At 37.9% G+C, this 18449-nt stretch overlaps 1 protein-coding gene across 1 annotated transcript; it reads left to right on the top strand.

The window, feature by feature from the left end:
- The first annotated feature begins 1755 nt into the window (after positions 1–1755).
- On the top strand, positions 1756–14125 carry LOC117563780 (transmembrane protein 132C). The gene is made up of 13 exons (XM_052008518.1): positions 1756–2674; positions 2846–3156; positions 3220–4419; positions 4491–4696; positions 5459–5618; positions 5695–6095; positions 6158–6549; positions 6615–7124; positions 7878–8019; positions 8084–8207; positions 8272–8842; positions 9714–10021; positions 10862–14125. Exons 1-13 carry the CDS (start codon positions 2629–2631, stop codon positions 10874–10876), a joined length of 4386 nt encoding a protein of 1461 aa, XP_051864478.1. The 5' UTR covers positions 1756–2628; the 3' UTR covers positions 10877–14125.
- Positions 14126–18449: the final 4324 nt, after the last annotated feature.

Here is an 18449-nt window from a genome sequence, read left to right as displayed (position 1 = left end):
ATCGTATCTCAGTTTAATGTGTGTGTAAGTAGCTGCGTTGCTCACACACACACACACAAACCCATGCAAAGGCAAAGAAAAAAGGTAGGCGGGCAATAGGCCACAGCCATACAAACTTACCCACACATACAGCTGGTCTTGCACTTCACTCACACACACACACACACGCACGCGTACTTGCATTGAATTTAAGCACAATTGTCTGGTTTTTATTTCAATTCTAGTTTGACGCGCTTGCCACGATCTATGCTGCATGCCGCGAACGTAAGTAATACAATTCACTTTAATTAGATGCCGTAAATCACGCATTTTATGCGATTTGCTAACTTTTTTCACAATTGCACGCACTTTTTTCGCAAACACATTTCTATGCATGCAATTATCGATTAACATGCAATTATCGATTGGCAGCGATTGACAGGTTCAGTGCTAAATAATGGCGCTCAACAGTGTTGGTTGTTGGGGCGAAAGAAAGAGAGATGGAAAGGCAGGAAAACATAAATTCACAAGAACTTTCATTAATATTGCGAGATCAATGGGCAAAAAGGGTGATGAAACAGCACAAAGACTTGAATTGGTTATTATTGTTGTTGTTGTTATTGTTGCCAGCCACTTTCGCGTAGCGGGCACCAACGGAATTTTTAATTAATTCATGCGTACACATTTTGACACACACACACATACATACTTACATACACACACATGTTTAAATTGAATATTTGCCAAAGTTTCATTTAATGATATGCATGCTTTGTTGTTGTCTGGTAAGTGTAAGCGACAACAACAGATTGCATTGCACACACGCACACACACACAGCTCTGCATATTTTCTCTCATTTTGTTGTCATAACAAGTTTCGTTGCAAGAAATCAATGCTCGCTGCACCCAATGAGAATGCAACGTCACATACACAACACACTTGGCCATGCATCGGATGCTGTGCAACTTGCTAGCTCGCTCGCACTTACGCCTACATACATACATACGTATGGGTGCCCGTTTGCCTGCTTGCCTTCTGCACCATGCACCAACAAAATGGCGTGCATTTTCAAAGTGCATGGCATTTTAAGGTTTATGCCTGATATGTTTATTTTCTTTCTTTTTTTGTGGGAGGGCAATATTAAATGCAGTTGCTCTCGGAGTTACAGTTATATAAAGTGCATTTATTTGCTCTTGTCATTTTAAATATGCTTCGCACGTTCCTTGATATTTATTTGCCATTTTGGTCGTCTTGAAATCAAAGCAACTTCAGTAGTAGCAATTGCAGCCGCTCTCAAGAAAAAATGCTCTACTTGGTACTCATCGTTTTACACATTTGAAAATTTTGTTATTACGCGCCAACTTCATTGCAGTACCGGTGGCGCCCTCTATGTGTCAACTGAAACAATGAAAATAACGGTGGCGCCTGTGTGCAGCATCGAGTGGCACAACATGTGTTGGTATGGCAACCATGTGTATCGATAGCACTAATGCAAGTGAAGTTGCAAGCAGTGTGACCATTTACGGTATAAAAAGAATCGTTTCCTAGTTAGGGAGAATAATCGATGGCTTGATTTTGAAAATAATTCAAATTTAAAATACAGACTTAAAATACCGAATAGAACAATATCTTATTATGCATTATTGTGAAGTTATATTAACTGGTTCCTCAAAACAAAAACAACAAGAATGCTTTCAGTGCTTCATCGTTGCATCGATAGTGCGATGCGATGTTTAGCTCCTCATCGAATACATATTGGTGGTATATTTGAAATTCCAACGTGCGGTCACGCTGGTTTTGGGGTGTTTGGAAATGTTCGATATTTGCGTAAAAAATTCAAAGTTAAACGAAACTAACTATGTATTAAACGCTTAGTTTAATTAGTACTAAGTGAAGTGGCCGCAACCATTTCAAAAAGTGCACACCAAATACGACAAAATTAATAAGCGCATTTCGTTAGAGAGCAAAGCATTAAGCAGTATTGTGTGTGCGTGAGAGCGAGCTATACCAAAGAAAAGAAAAAGAGACTCTCGGGAAGGAAGATGTGTCTATACTACGGCCTAAATGAATGAAATGTGAAAAGTGTGTGTGTATATGTAAGGCAAGGCAAGGCAAGGCAAGGCAGGCGACCAACCGAGCGCGCGTGAGTGTGTGTGAGTTGGTTGGTGTTTGTGTATGTGCATGCGTATTTGCCTGAATACGTAGTGTGTGTGTTGGTGTTGGTGTTGGTGTTGGTGTGAGCGCCTGCACACTGAAAGAATCAATAAAGGATGTGCTGGAGATTTTTGCAACTGTGAAGCAAGGAAAAGCAACAGCAAAAGCAGCAACAACAACTGCTTCAATTTAGCAGCTGCAGGTGCAACAAAATATTGTGCATTCTATTTTGTGCGTTCGCAATGTAATTTTCAAAAACGATTTTGTGTATTCAAAAATAAAAAGAAAACACCACAAAAGTTAAAAGCGAAAAAAAACACACGACACTAAAAACTAAAGGCAAAAAAAAAACGTCGAAGAGAAAAAACTGCAAGTGGCAGGAGACGAAGTAGAAGAAGAAGGAGAAAGAGAAGCAGTAGTAACAGAGAAATTGTAACTTGAATCAATCAATCAATCAATCAGTGAGGCAAGCAGTCGAGTAAGCAGTGCACAATATGAAGTGCTGCGTAATAATTGCGTGGATGCTGCTGGCGATTGCAGGTGAGTGTCCCCCTCCCCCTTACCCCTCTCACCATCCCCTCCCCCTTCGATAATGTACCCCGCTCCCAAGGGTGTGCCCCTTTTTGATTGACACCTTGATTGAAATGCTTTTTCTCGACGTTTCCTTTAAATTTCCCCCGCGCCTACCATCATCGTCATCCTGCCTCTTAGAGCTCTGCGCCTGCGTTGAAGTGCACTTCGAGGCACCGGACAGCGGCTTCTTTCTGAAGCATGCTCGCCAACCACCTGTGACACCGGAGATCGCGAACGTGCAACAGACATCATCGTCGCTGCCACCGCTGAAGACCCGCTCCAACTATGACTCGGTGCTGTCGCTGGATCGCTTCACCGTCGTCGAGACCACGCAACCCGTCTCGATCCGCGCCAGCTACGGACCCTTCTCGACGAAGCAAACTGTGCCCGCTCGCTACATTGTGCCCGACACTATGGACGCAGCGAATCAGGCAGGCGACTATGTGAACGTAAGTCGTAAACTCCATCTTCCCAGCTCTCCATCAATCACTCAATCATTTTACACACTTTAGAACTCGACGGCGACCCTGCTGGAGCTGCAGCAACCGAACATGCATTTGGACATCTCGGCGCATTTGGTACGCAACACCGTCTCCCAGGATTCCCCCGTGTTGCGTGTCCTCTTCCATGCCGGCGCCGATCCTGGCGGCCATCTGCAGCGCCAAAAGGTGTGTGTTCTCCTCCACGTGGCCATGGCCAACGAACAGCCTCTTAAAGGTCGCTGCATGCCGGAGGGCGAGGATGGGGTCTGCGTTGCCGAGGTTGTTATTCCCCTCAGCTGGTGGCCCGCATTACCAGCGCCACGTCACGGCTCGAATGCGGCCCAAACACCGCTGCCCCCACCGAAGGCGCCGCAACGTTACGCCCAGGTTTCGTACAGCGTCTTTGAGCCACCGTTGCGAAATCCCGAACAATGCGAGCCCAAGGTACAAATCCAACCGTTGACCACGTTCGCTCAGGTGCCGCTGTTGGCCGCCAAGACTGCGTTCAAAGAATTGCGTGCCGATGACTCGGTTACGTTCCTGTTGCCCCAACATCCGTTGTATCCCATGTCCAAGCTGCATGTGCCCGTCTTTCTGCATCAATATGCCGAGCAGGAGCAACGAGTTGCTGCATTTACGGTGCGCGCTCGCGTCAAGGCCGGACTGAGGATTATGGGTGCGAGTGCGTCGAGTGATTTGTGGAGCATTAGTATTGAGAAGGAGAATCCTAAGCATACCACCGCACGTGTCACAGCCTTTCGCAAGGACATTGACTCCTCGGCCAGCAGCAGCAGCGGTTCCAGCATGGAGAGTCGCTCCAATTACAGCAGCAGCAGCAGCGGTGGCAATGGAAATGGCAATGGCAACGAGGTCTATGAGGTCTTTTCGTGGCTGCTGGAGGTGGCCGATGATAGCAACGATATACTCGATGGGGGCAAGATTGTTTGGTCCGTCACCCATGTGTATGATGCACCCAAGGATAAGGACTCGTCGGAGTTGATAGCACCGGATGATACGAAAAAACGTTTGATTGCCAAGCTCGAGATCAACAAGGATGACATTCAGGCCGTGTTGCCGATGGCCAAGATTTGGGAGGTGATGAACACAGCGGTGCTGACCGGCCGACAAGTTGCCCAGGCCATGAAGGTCTTCATTGTCTCGCAGGCCGGCAAAGTGGCGGACGTTACGCTTCAGAGTTCGTGCCACGCCGAAGACGAGAGCGTCATCAAGGTGCGTCCCAAGACATAGAGAGATCCTTCGGCTTCAACATTTTCTAATCAATAATCTTGTCCCTTACACAGGTTTCATCGTCGTGCAGTTCCGTTTACGTGGATGGCTCCGAGCAGCGTGGCTCATCGAATGCCTCGGTCATTGTGAAGTATGGCACCTATGTGGGCGTGGCCAAGTTTATTGTCTGGATGCCCGAGTTTCCACTTGAAGTCTACATATCCGATTTCCGTTTGTCCCAGATCAAGGGATGGAAGGTGACCGACGACAATCACTACATGTGAGTAGCTCACAAGTGTCGAGAAAATAACTAACGAGTAGCGAATGTGTTAAGCAAAGGAAAGAACTTACGAGTAGCGATGCAGGGCCAGTCAAAAGTTTAAAAGTATACCATCTATTATTCAATAATAAAAAGAGTTTCGACAACGGAGAGAGGAATGAATTAAAAAAAGTAACGAGTCGCAAAATCATACGAGAGTAATGAAAACTTAAAACAGAATTTTACGATTAAAATACGAGTAGCGATTAACGAATAAGCTAATAGCAAATAACTGACAAATAGTGAAGCTGACAAGAAAACAACTAGACAATAACTAAAGAGTAGCCAAAAAGTTTACTTTTCGTTATTTTTTTAATTCGCTTCTCTTTATTGTCGATACTCTTTTTATCAATTAATAATAGTTGGTAATTCAATGATAGATTATCGACAATAAAGAGGATCGAATTGAAAACGTAACGAGTGAAGTGAAATCAGAAACCTAGCAGGAATAATAAACTAACGAGTAACGATTAAAATATGAACTGAAGAACAAAAAAACAAGATGAACTAATGCACTAAAGAGGAATAAAGCTTCAAATTAACCAAACGAATAGTAAGAATTAATTTCAGATAAATTAACGAGTAACGATTCGATTAAATTAACGAGTGACTGAGGATTAGCACAAACAAGTGAATAACGATGAGGGATCTGAAACTATGAAACGAGTAGCAATACATGTGACATTATCTAATCCTTCTCTGTCTCCCCCTCTATTTAATTAGCCACAACAAACAATCGCGTCGTCGCAAGAAGCGATCGTACATGTGGAGTCAGCACGGCACCAGCTACTACAACAATGTGGGCGCCGACAAGAGCATTTGTCGAGCACGCTACCAGCAGAGTCCCGTTGAGGTCTACGCCAAGTTTTTGGCCATCGATCAGGTGAGTTAAGGGAGAAAGCAACAAATAACTGAAAGCAAACCAAACATATAACACTTGTGTTCATACTTGTTTACAGAACTCTGGCCGCATCAGCTACTTCATATCCCGTCGCACCGGACTGCGTGTCACAGATCTTGTGCAGCCGCTGCTTCGCGTGGCAGATCCCAAGATTGCCTCACTCAAGGGTCGCATACTGCAGGGCAAATCGATGGGACGCACCGATGTCCAAGTGTTGTCACCGATCACAGGACGAGTGATAGGAACGAAGGAGATCCGAGTCGGTAGCGACAAAGTCAATCTATCCAAGTTGATTGTGCGCGTAATATCGGGATTGCAATTGACCATAACACCGGAGAATGCCATTGAGAATGGTTATCTAGCCGAGACATCAGTTACACACAAGTTGACGGCACAATATCAGGAGGGATTGCTCGACATTGATTTAGAGTTTAGCGATGGCTCAAAGACGCCTTTGCGGTAGGTCAAAAAGCGATTGAATTATAAGACTTGTAATAATCGAAAAATTGTATTCACTATAGTGACATTGCTGTCGAGGATTATTTTCTGCTTGTGGAGAGTCTGGACACTGAGGTGGTGGCCTTTGCACCCATGTTGGCATCGCATCATCCACGTGTTATTGCCGTCGGCGAGGGCAATGGAAATCTGTTGCGTGTCACTCTGCTGCTCTCTGAGGAATGTCGCTTGCGTCGTGGCTCTGGAGCCGGCTCCAGTTCCGCATCGAGTGCATCGGTTGGCGTTGTCAAGCAGAATAAACCAAATGCTGCGCCGCTGGCAAGTGCTTTGGCCTCCATTGAGGTAGACTTTAACAACGTGGACATTGTGAGCAAACAGGAATCGATACAGAACGATGGCACCGTGGGACGCGAACGCAAAAACTATCGCAACACTGGCGATCTAGCGGACATTATTGGTTAGTTGTCTTTCTCAAAAAAAAAAAACACTTCATCATTGAAAACACTTTGCTTTTCTTAACAGTTGGCATTCCATTGCGTGACTCCAGTCAGCAGTATGAGCCCACTGTACAGGCGCGTCAACATCGCGCCAGCATTCAGGCTGTGCACAAGTCACATTATGGTAATCGTGGATTTGCTGGGGGCAACATGTCCTCCATGGAGCTGGGCATGTATGTCCTCCTGACCGCCTTCTGCTTTGCCATCATTGTCTTCGTCATCTCGTGCGTGGTTTATGCATCCAAATTTCGTCCGGCCATGATTGAATCGGGCTTGGATCCTTTATCCAGCGGTGGCAAGGGAAATGCCAGCAATAATGGTGCAGCTGGCGGTGGCGGAGGTTTTCGTGATGTGCGTCTCAAGGAGTCGACGACGAATGCCCATGACTGGGTCTGGCTAGGACGCTCCACAATCGATCGGCAGTCGGTGGCCGTGGATGCACCACCACCACAGCAGCAACAACAACAGCAGCAGCCAGTGCAACAGCAACAGCAGCAGCCAGTGCAACAGCAACAGCAGCATATCAATGCGCGTGGTAAGCATAAAACAAAAATATCCATAGGGTGGAAGGCTTTTATAACTTTATGACTGCAGAAAATGTTTACATACATTTGAATGCATGCAGAAGGAGGCATCTTCAACCATAGAATGTATATCCTTGATCAGCCGAGACACCATATAACCATGTCCATCCGTCCGTCAGTATGAACACCTGGATCTCAGAGATTATAAGAGCTAAAGCTTTCATTCTTTCTCGACAGCATTTGTTATGTTTGCACGCATATCAAATATGCTTCAAATTTTCACCACGCCCACTTCCGCCCCCGCTAATCGATGAACATGCGTAATTTTTAAGCTAGATTCGCAATTTTTGAAAATACAATAAGAACTATGGCAAATTATGCCTACTGCAATGGGATCTTATTTGCTTTGGCTGACAATCTGGTATATTCTGCAATCTGTGGTATATTTTAAATGTATTGTTGTATCAATATACCAAATATAGCCTTTGTTATATACAATCTGGTGTATTCTATATTCTATTTTAAATGTATTACTTTATCAATATACCAAATGCAACTGTTCACATAGACAATTTGGTATATTTTGCAATTTATGGTATATACTATACCAATATACCAATTATAGTCTCTGGTATATACAGTCTGATATATTTTGAATGTAATACCATATCAATATATCAATTATAGAAGTAATGTATAATAATGTGGTTTATTTGCTTTCTTCTTACTTGTCTTCTAAATGATTTCATCCTTTTTTTCTTTAGATTCTCGCATGCGGATCACCAGCAATCCGATCATCACGTACGACAATGGACGACGCATCAGCTCGTTTGATCAGCCGCAACCCAAGCTGCAAACACATATTGTGCCCGCTTCCAACTTGAACAAACTGCACCAGGAACAACAGTAAGTTGCAACAGCAACTTGTAATTTGCAACCAAGAATACTAATGCAATGATAACTTTTTTAGCTATCTGGCCAATGAGCGCAAGGAAACAGCGTTGGATTATAAGCCGCCAGTGCCGCCGCATCGCAATGTGGGCACGCGTGCAATGTTGCCACCGCAGTTGCCACCGCAGACAGCGTCAATCAAGGTGAGAGGCAACTAAACTTGCAACCAACCAAGATCTATTTACATTATACTTTACACTTTGCTAGGACAAGGAATTGCTGAACAAGCGGCACAGTCAGCACTTTAAGCGCGAGCATATGCTGAATGAGAACAACAATGCTGCGCAGTCGTTGCCACAGCAGCAGCAGCAACAACATCAACAACAACAGCAGCAGCCACAACATCAACAACAACAGCAGCAGCAGCCGCCACAGTTGCATCATCATCATCAGCAGCAGCAGCAGCCGGAACGTCATCATCAGCATCAACGCAGTCACAGTCATAGCCACAATTTTATGCATGAGCCTGTGCTGCGTTCGGCTCACTTGAAGATGAAGCAACAACAGCAGCAGCAGCAGCTACAGCAGCAACAACAACAGCAGCAGCAGCTGCAGCAACAGCACGAGGAGCTGCACAATGCTGAAAAGCTGGTGGAGTACACAAATCCGCATCAGAAGAATGCATTTCAATTCGATTCGCTGACACCAAAGAGAGTTACCAAAGCAGCGGCCGTCGCTCAGGCTGCTCAGGCAGCAGCTGCCGCAGCAGCAGCTGCTAACTCAGCAGCGGCAGCAACAATTGTGGCTCCAACATCGCCAGCCATAACACAAATTAAAGGTAAACGAAACGAAGCAAGAGAAAACTGACGAGAAAAGGATATTAAAAGTTCCTTTGGAGATCTCAAAAAGACAGCAATGTGAAATGGATTTTTAGCTTTCTTTGTAACACTTTAGTTGAGAACTTAAACAGAGCTATGTGAAATGGATATTGTAGCTAGCTTTGTAGCATATTAGTTGGAGAACTAGAATAGAGCTGTATGAAAAGAATATTTAAGTTTGCTTTGTAGCATATTAGTTGAGAGCTAAGAGAGTGCTTTTGCCAGAAAATTAGAAAGACAGACTTGAATTGATGTTTAAGAACTCAAGGCGTAAACTTAATGATGAATTTGTGTGCTACAAACAAAGGAGAAATTGCAATCTTAACTTCGTGAGCTAGTTTTTTTTTTCCTTTAGTTCTCAGGACTGTTAATGATTTGCCCATTGTTCAGTTAAGCTGTTAGCTTGGCAAGCGCATAATGTCGATTTTTATTGCATACAAAGTGAAGCTTTTTAAATCTTGTTTTGCCTGTGTTAAATTAATCGAGAACTAAGAGACTGTTTTGTGTTAGAATAGAAAGACAGACTTGACTCAAGGCCTTAAACAAATTAAGAATAAATGTGGACAAAACTCATTTCTAGACAGTCAACGAATAATTCAATTTAGTATTTGAAGAAGTAATCTGATTGATGAACTGACTTTGACTTGTGCAATTTCTGAGAATTTACTTTTTGAAATAGTAATCTGATTGAACAGACTTCGGCTTATGCAATTTCTTAGAATATTTGCCAATTATTCAGGTAAAGCTGATAGAGCTTTGGCAAGCGCATAATATCGATTGATTTATATTGAATACAAAGTGCAGTTTTACAAAATCTCTTTTGCCTTACAGAGAATCACAACCACAGCATATTGAGCACCGTTGCCGATGCGGCCAATTCGAATGCCACGGACAAGATTGTACGGCTGCCGACACCGCCGGGCACCTTGACCTCATCAGCCGGAGGAGGCGGAGGAGGTTCGACTGCTGTCAGCAGCGAACCAACAACAAAATCATCGCGTGTGAAGAGGGCAACAGTTGTGGGCAATCCGATGTTCTCGGCAACTGTTGATGACACATTGGCACCTGGCGAGCGTCTGGGACTCGATGATCTCGACATGGACTACGAGCAAATCATGCACTATTTCGACAACCTAAAGGTAAGAAGAGACTAACTGAAATGTTTTAAGGGGCAACAATATTCTAATCGTTGATTTTGGAAAGTTTGTTTGCGATTTGTTTTATACTAGAAGCAATGGGGGTAAATTAAAGAAATTTGGATTTTTTTGGGATTATTTTTTGACCAGAAGGAATGAATGAAATTTGGCTTTTCTGGCATTATTTTGTGACCAGAAGATTTAGGGTTAAATGAATAAAATTTGGGTATGTTGTGAAACATATATTTAAAAGTACTAATACATATTTTTTTTTTTTTTTTTTCATAAAAATACAAAAACCAAAACGCACCTCAAGTTGTGTTAACTAAAATCTAGAATTTTAACTTTTTGTTCAAGGGTTTTCCAAAATGACAAAAAACAATATTTTCAGAAATGCGTATGAACATTTTTAGATATAACGATTTAGATGAAGATTTTTTTCTGCCCAGTACACTCCTGCTTACAATTATAAGACACCTTAAATTTTTGTGTCATCAAACGAAAATGATCAAAAAAAAAAGTATGAGAAATAATAGCACAAAGCGTAATGCCCAAAATTTCCTTATTAAATTTAATGTCATTATTAAGTATTGAACCAGTATATCAAAAAGAAAAGAGTTCAACACAGGAAAAAAACTCATTTGAACCAAATCTCATATTCATTTAAGGGAGAAAATGCACAAAATTACATATTTTTGGCTTTTTTTAACGTTACTTGAAAAGTTCTTCAAAAAAGAATTAGATTTTTGGAAAATTCTACTGTGGAGTTAGTCCTTAATGATGTTATGATAATAATAATATATTAAATAATAATAATAATAATAATGATTATATCTTTTGTAGGAATCAAATGCCTGAGTACAAGAGATAATTGCTAAAATTCGCGAGATATTGTCAACATTTCATCAACGATATCAGAATGTCGTTACGCCCATGACAACGCCGACGAGGAAGCAAATGCAGATGCTTGATCAGCTCGTCGAGGTGGCCGTTGCAGGTGTCCAAAAGGGTAACTAAAATACACACACACACACACACCAACACACAACAACACACAATTCTCTCTCTCTCTCTCAACGCAATTCTAACAATCCAAAATGTTTAAAAAGCAAGCAACAAAATATGAAAATAAGAAAAAGAAAATACTCTCTCTCGACGCTGAAATCAAGTCAAAAAAGCAAAACAAAATTAACAAGTATATAGCAAGAACAACAGCAACAGCAACAAGAAAAAAAACAAAGGTATTTATTGCCTAGACTAAGTTCATATAGAAAGCAAATATATATATGTACTTATATATACGTATAGTTATAATACCGATAACAAAATATCGCACACACCTAGCACAAGTGGGTGTCACACCTTTGAAACTCTGTACTACTTATATACCATATACTAACTATGGTATATTTGCAGTATATTTAGTATAAAGTGCTTGAAATGAAAGCATCTGAAAGCATAGCTTGTTCCAATTGCTTCAACACACACAATTATTGCTTATGAAAATGCTTTTTGCAAATGACAAAACCCCAAAAACAAAATACTATATATAAAGAACAAATTTAATGAATAACTTAACCCAAAAACAAAAACAAAACAAAACAAGGAACGGACAAGTGTTAAGAAAAAAAGGACATATTTTGTACGAGATTTCGGCCTCAAATGCATATCTCTAAACTCTTATTAGAACTCTGGGAAAAACCCAGAAGGAAACAAAAAAAAGGAAAATCCAACAAACCATTCAAGCTGAATTTTTGCATTTGTGTATTTGTTATGGTGTAACTCTCGTGTTTCTTTTTGAAAATCAAAAAAACCAATTAAATAAAATCAAGAATTATATATATGTATTGTATGACACGCCCCCCACTTGTGCTATGTGTCTGTGTACGATCCCCAAATGGAAAAAAAAACTGTATGTATATCTCTTGGGGGAACGCGGAAGAATTTCACAACAAAAAATATGATATGAATATTTATAATACAAACAAAAATATCGATCGCTTTATAACTATATAAGTTGACGCAATCATAAAAATGAAAATTACAAAATATTATTAAAAAGATAATCCAAAAAAAAAAAACGCGAAAAAAGGAGAAAGAATCAAGAGAGGAGCAGAACAGAAATGAAAAGTATATAGACGCTTATGAGCTTTATTTGAACGATTTGCATAACCGAAGCGACGATAAAGCATGGGAAATGTGTAACCAAAAATATTATATGATATTACCGAGCGTTTAAGCTTTATATAATATTAATATTAAACTATTTCTAGGGTATACATGCGTATTTATTATTATTATTATTATCATTGATGATTACTTAATTATTATTATTATTATACTTGGATTATGATTATTGAACAAATCTTTAAAAAAAAAAAAAAACAAAAGAAAAAACACATAAATCAATTATTATACAAGAAAAGAGAAATCAAGTGCAAAAAAAAAGCAAAAGAAAAAAATCGTTTCGAACGCTGATGCAAAAAGAATTACGAAAATATATATATGCCACATTTTCGCTATATATATATGTACAACTATATATGTATATAGATGTATGTATAAACTAACTGTATGTGTAACTCACTCACGATCTATATATACAAGAAAAAATGAACCCATGGTATACGCATATCCCTATATATATATATAGATATATATATGTGTGTGTATAACTGTATAACAAAATGCTAAAGCTATATGATTTGTGTAATTTATCGTTTCGATATATAGAGAAGGATATATTAGAACAACCCGAAAGCTAATTCATTCCATTAGCAAAAGTTTTCTTCTTCGTTTTTAATATCTCGCACATTAACTCATCGTGGATAATCTATCTCGATATATATATTGATAGCTAATATCCATTTTTATATTTGTTGACTTCTTTTTCTTTTTTATTATCAAGTTGAAGTATTACTTTGTGTTACATCATTACATCATTTTAAACATTATTTCATAATCATATGTTGTAAATTGTTCCGTCCAACAAACGAAAAACAAAACAAAAAAAAAGAAACGAAACGAAATATAAAAAAAAACTAAACAAAATCATTGAATAACTAAAACAAAAAAAAAAAAAAAAACTAAATAAGCGCAAAGCAAAAAAAAAAAAGCAATTGACGTTTTTTGTATGTACAAGAAAACAACTCAGCATCGAAATTAACTACACACACATACATCACAAAAATCATTTATTATTATCTATTTCGAATTATTTAACTATATATCTATATACGTTTATTCTTATAGAACTCTGTAGTCCAAAGTCCTTCCACAACAAAATGTATAAAAAGTGTTTTCCTTTTTCCCATTCTTAAAAAATCGCAGGGAACGAAAAGATACAGAAAGAATTATCTGAAATTACTTCTTATATATCAATCAATTAAAGAGATCTGTAAAAATTTCACAAAGATGTTTCTTTGAGTATTCTGCTGTACTTTTATGAACGCATTTAGATTTAAGACGACGCCATATGATACACAATTATCTCCCTGAGAAATAAGAGCAACCCGCAAAAACGATTAATTATAAAACATTTTCAGAAAATGAAAATTGAGAAGCCTGAGGAATCGATCTGTGAAATGTAGTTAATATGGAAAGGGCATCAGAATGAATACTTAAAGAAGAGACAATATAAAATGGTTAAGAGTCTATCCCAAAATCAAACTGCAAAAGATCTCTCTCACTCTATATCGCTTTCAATCATATTAGAGACTACAGAGTATTATAATAATATACGTATATATATATATTGTTGATCAATCTTTTAGTATATATATGTTTTAAAACTTATCGTATCTCAAATTCTGCACAGACTTGGCCATTTCTTTAACACACACACACACAGACCCAGAGAAACACACAAATACACACACACTCACACACACACCAATGCAGTAGTGCTTGCCGTGTCCAAAACCATCCCCAGTGCTATGTGCTAGTGCCATATTTAGAAATCAATCATTCGTAGAGAAGAGGACGTCAATCATTTGGCATATTATTGTATGTGCCTAGAGCTTAACACGAGCTGAAACGCTTGTTCTCTCCCTCCATACTTTATATGCGTAGAATTAAATCATTTAAAACAAAACAAAAAAAAAAAAACATAAAATACTAAAATATGAATAGAGATACGCCGAGGTACTGACTGACTGGCTGACGGCTGATTGATGTATGATTGATGGTAGCCAAAATAACACACAAACATAAAAATAGCCGTATTTGTATATATAACGAAACGAAGCGAAGCGAATCGAAACGTATTGCAAGCATCCATCATTCTATGTTATTCGATATAAGAAGCTATGATTGATCAATCAAGCATTGATTATTGGCGAATAGTAAAGGAACAAAATAATACAAAACATAACATAAAATACAGTCGCATCGGCACACCATTCAATCGCGTCCAAGACGACCGATGATTGATCAATCGATCAACTTAGCAAATTTACACACACACACACACTTACACTTACATGCAACACACAAACACAAAGCACACACACTTAAGTTGTGTAACGATTCCAATACAAAGACTTTTTATTATTATGTTTAGTAATATATATTTTATAAACAATTATTTAAATAAATTATGTATTCTTATTTTTTTTTTTTTTTTTATTTGTTTATATCTCAGAAATTTATGATATGATAAGAAACAATTTTCGAATTTCTAGTCAGTTCGAAGCGTACAAATCGTTTTGTTACATCACACTCATATATTCATTATATACATCATATATACATATATGTACTTGTACTTGTAGTATCAATCAATCAATCATTATTTTTTGCCATGCTTTTTACCAGGCCCAAAACAAAACAAAAACAAAGAAAATGAAACCACACACAATCCTAAGGCTAAGCTATATATAAATATATATATATATATACATATATGAATGTACTATTTGTATTATCAAAAAAACAAAAAAAAATCGGAAGGAAAAGAAAAAGTAAAACAGAAATTGAAACCGAGAAGATGATTCCATTTTCTGTTTAATTTTTCTGTTTGTGTTTCCCTTCTTGTTTTTTTTTTCCTTGGCTAAAATCGTAATAAACAAAAAATATAGTTAATAATAACAGAAACGAAAAGGAAAAACAAAAATATATCGATAACAACAATATATATAGATATATGTATATGTGTGTGTATCGATAAAGAGAGGCAACAACAAAAAATCGTAATACATCTAAATTATCAACGTAAAAACGAAAAAATTGCAAATGCAAATTGTTTAAGCTGCTTACATATACATTTATATACAACACATTGATGTATGTGTGAGTGTATGATGTATTCGATACACACACACACACAGACAGACACGCATACACAAAAACAAACGCGTAAGAAATTAATTCGCTTGGCACACGAGACTACTAAACAAAAAAAAAGTACTACGAGTCCTCCCTCTATATGATAAAGCAGTAAAATATATAAAGAAAAAAGATATATCGATAAGCATTGAGCGATGTGTAAAATATCGATGTGAAACGCCTCGATATACATACGCATATATATACACACACACACATTTATCGATGCTTGCATCGATTAATAATTATCGAAATTCGTTAAGTATGTAAGTTCCATGAATGTCCCACCTGCCTGGCCATCCCCCCCTCCCCCGCTTCTTAACGTCTCGCTCACTGAAAACCAAAACAAAATAAGAACAAAAAACAACCCTCGCCTTTGCCTTTGCCCCTTTCCCCCTCGCTGCTGCTAATTTGCACCTTTGCCTCAAAATGTAAGACACCAAAAAAAACAAAAATCTATGATAATAAGAAATATATGGGGAAGAAGAAGAGATCAAGATGAATATGAAGAAGAAGAAGAGCCACCGCCGCATAATTGTTAACATTGTATCAGTTATTACGTAGTTGTTGTGTATGTATTGTATGTAAGGTATGTGTAAATGTGTGCTTCGAATATATCGATAAATCAATCGATAATTCTCCATCTGTTTATATACAAATGTATGTTCTTTTTTTTTTTTTTTTTTTTTTTTTTGTAATTGTGATTGGAGCGCATGATTGATAGTATTTAAGTATTTTTTTGGTTCCAATTCTTTTGATTCCCGATTTTCATCTTTTCTCTCAATGTTACGCCTGATCCCCCGCCCCGTTCTCCCCCCCAAGCAATTGCTGCAAAGCTTCTAAATATTACTATATAAGGTATATACAGCATATATAAGGAACCTAAATATATATATATATATCTTTATATATATACTATATATATAAATGTATATCAATCGTAATACATATACATGTACTTCCTCCTAAACACACATCACTCAGCCCTTTGGCCATGCCCCCTTTTTCATTCCCCCTCGCCCCCCCGCACCAACCGCTTGCCTTTTGCGCCTAAACTGTACTCAGTTCTTAAGTGTTGCTCATCGGATTCCGTTTGTTTTTGGCTTCTTTATAATATCTCTATATATATACATATTTATATATATATATCTATACATATATATTTTTGTTTTTGATTTACAATTCTGTTATCTATATGAAAAAATAGTAAAAAAAAAAATACTTTAAAAAAAGCGAAAAAAACTGCAAAAGATGTATACAAAACAGATGAAAAAATGAAATTATAGTTGCCATGTAAACACTTTAGTAGTTTATTATACTTATTATAATATTATTAAGTGGAACAACACACACACACATTTTGTTTAAACGATTCAAATCAATTTGAAGCAAGAAAAACCAATAAAAAAAAAACAACAAAAAATGCAAAAAAACAACACAAAAATTGAAAGATAAAAAATACTATAAATATTCAAAAACTGAAATATTAATTTAAATAAAATAATTTATTAATAAACCACATATTATGAAATGACATAAAACCAAACCATGTTGTATTATTTAGTGCCCATATTACAAGGGAACATCGAACTAGTCTCAAGGATCTCGGAGATTAGCGAAGTTAGAGATATGAAATTTGTTGTGCAGCTAATTTAGCTAAAATATTAAAGGTTTGTATCGAAAGCGAAACTATTTTGATAATATCGTAGAAAAATCAGCAAGAAGAAAAGCTACATTTAAGTATAAAAGAGATTAATGAAGCCCAATAACTGTATAACAGTTTATGTTTTGGAATACAAAATAAATTCAATTTTATAACATTTAAAATTGATCTGAAAACTTAGGAGTTGAGATATTAGCAGAGCAGATGAATGTTAACTAGTCTGAAGGATCTGTGAGATTAGCAAAGTTAGAGTTATGAAATTTTTTGTTCAGCAACTTTAATGAAAACATTAAACGTTTGTATCGAAAGCGAAACTATGCAATGTCAATATCGAAGAAAAATCAGCAATAAGAAAAGCTACATTTAGTATAAAATAAAATATTGCTGCTATTTCGGTATACAAAATAAATTAAATTTTATAGCAATTAAAGATAATCTCAAATTCATTAGGAATTGAGAGATTAACAAACCAGATGAACTTCAACTATCCTTAAGGATCTTGGAGATTACCAACGTGAGAGTTATAAAATTTGTTGCGCAGCTATTTTAATAAAAACATTACAGGTTTGTATCGAAAACGAAACTATGAATTGAAGAAACCTATATCTAAGAATAAAAGAGATTAATAAGAAAGGGATAGGGATTATTGTATCCCCAATAAATATAACAGCTGCTGTTTCGAAATTTATTTGGTTAAATTCAAAATAAGTTAAATTTTATAGCAATTAAAATGATCTTATATGAACTATGCCGTAGGAATTGAGAGATTAGCGGAGCAGATGATACAAAATTCTAAGCACATGTTCTTCAATCAATGTATAATCGAGTTGACTTTTAGTTGCTTGATTAAAAGCCCAATAACTATAACAAGAAATGAGCTTATATGAGAATGTTTATCGCCCATATACAAGCTGTATTTTTATACGTAAGCTCCAGATGCGTTTCGCTATATAGACAACACAATATATTTTGCCAATTGGCCTTATAAAGTCGTGTTCTTGAAATTTACGCAACATTTGGCGCTTCTTTTGACGCGTGATCTTGACGACGATTGTTGGCAATCGACCCAACGATCGATCGATCGATCGACGATGGCGTCAACCTGCATCGTTATCAACAACGTAAGCGAACTCAAGACCCGAACCCGATGCTCTTCTCATTCTCTTCCTCCTCCCACAGACAGACACCGGATCGATCGCCCACGCCCCTTTCTAGCACAAACAGCAATGGCCATGTCCGCCCACTTAAACCGAGGATCAATACGAAATGAAAATGAAAAAAAAAAAAAAACATATTTAAGTCGTTCTACACGTTGGAGAACCCAACAACATCTAATTCCAATTGTTAGAACTTCCAATTTGAGCAAAAAACCCGACGACACCGACATTTTGCCACACCAAAAGATCTCGTCTAAGTGTGTGTGTGTGTGTGTGTTTGATTCGA

This window comes from Drosophila albomicans, chromosome X, assembly GCF_009650485.2.
Source record: "Drosophila albomicans strain 15112-1751.03 chromosome X, ASM965048v2, whole genome shotgun sequence".
NCBI lineage: Eukaryota > Metazoa > Arthropoda > Insecta > Diptera > Drosophilidae > Drosophila > Drosophila albomicans.
The sequence above is the reverse complement of the archived record's forward strand: the minus strand, read 5'-3'. Positions and strand labels throughout refer to the sequence as shown.

Excerpts from the sequence above, each read along its gene's own strand:
- LOC117563780 (XM_052008518.1), top strand. The coding sequence starts at position 2,629 with ATGAAGTGCTGCGTAATAATTGCGTGGATGCTGCTGGCGATTGCAG. Across the intron at positions 2,675-2,845 it reads GATGCTGCTGGCGATTGCAG|AGCTCTGCGCCTGCGTTGAA; the intron begins GTGAGTGTCCCC and ends CCTGCCTCTTAG. Across the intron at positions 8,843-9,713 it reads AGCCATAACACAAATTAAAG|AGAATCACAACCACAGCATA; the intron begins GTAAACGAAACG and ends TTTGCCTTACAG.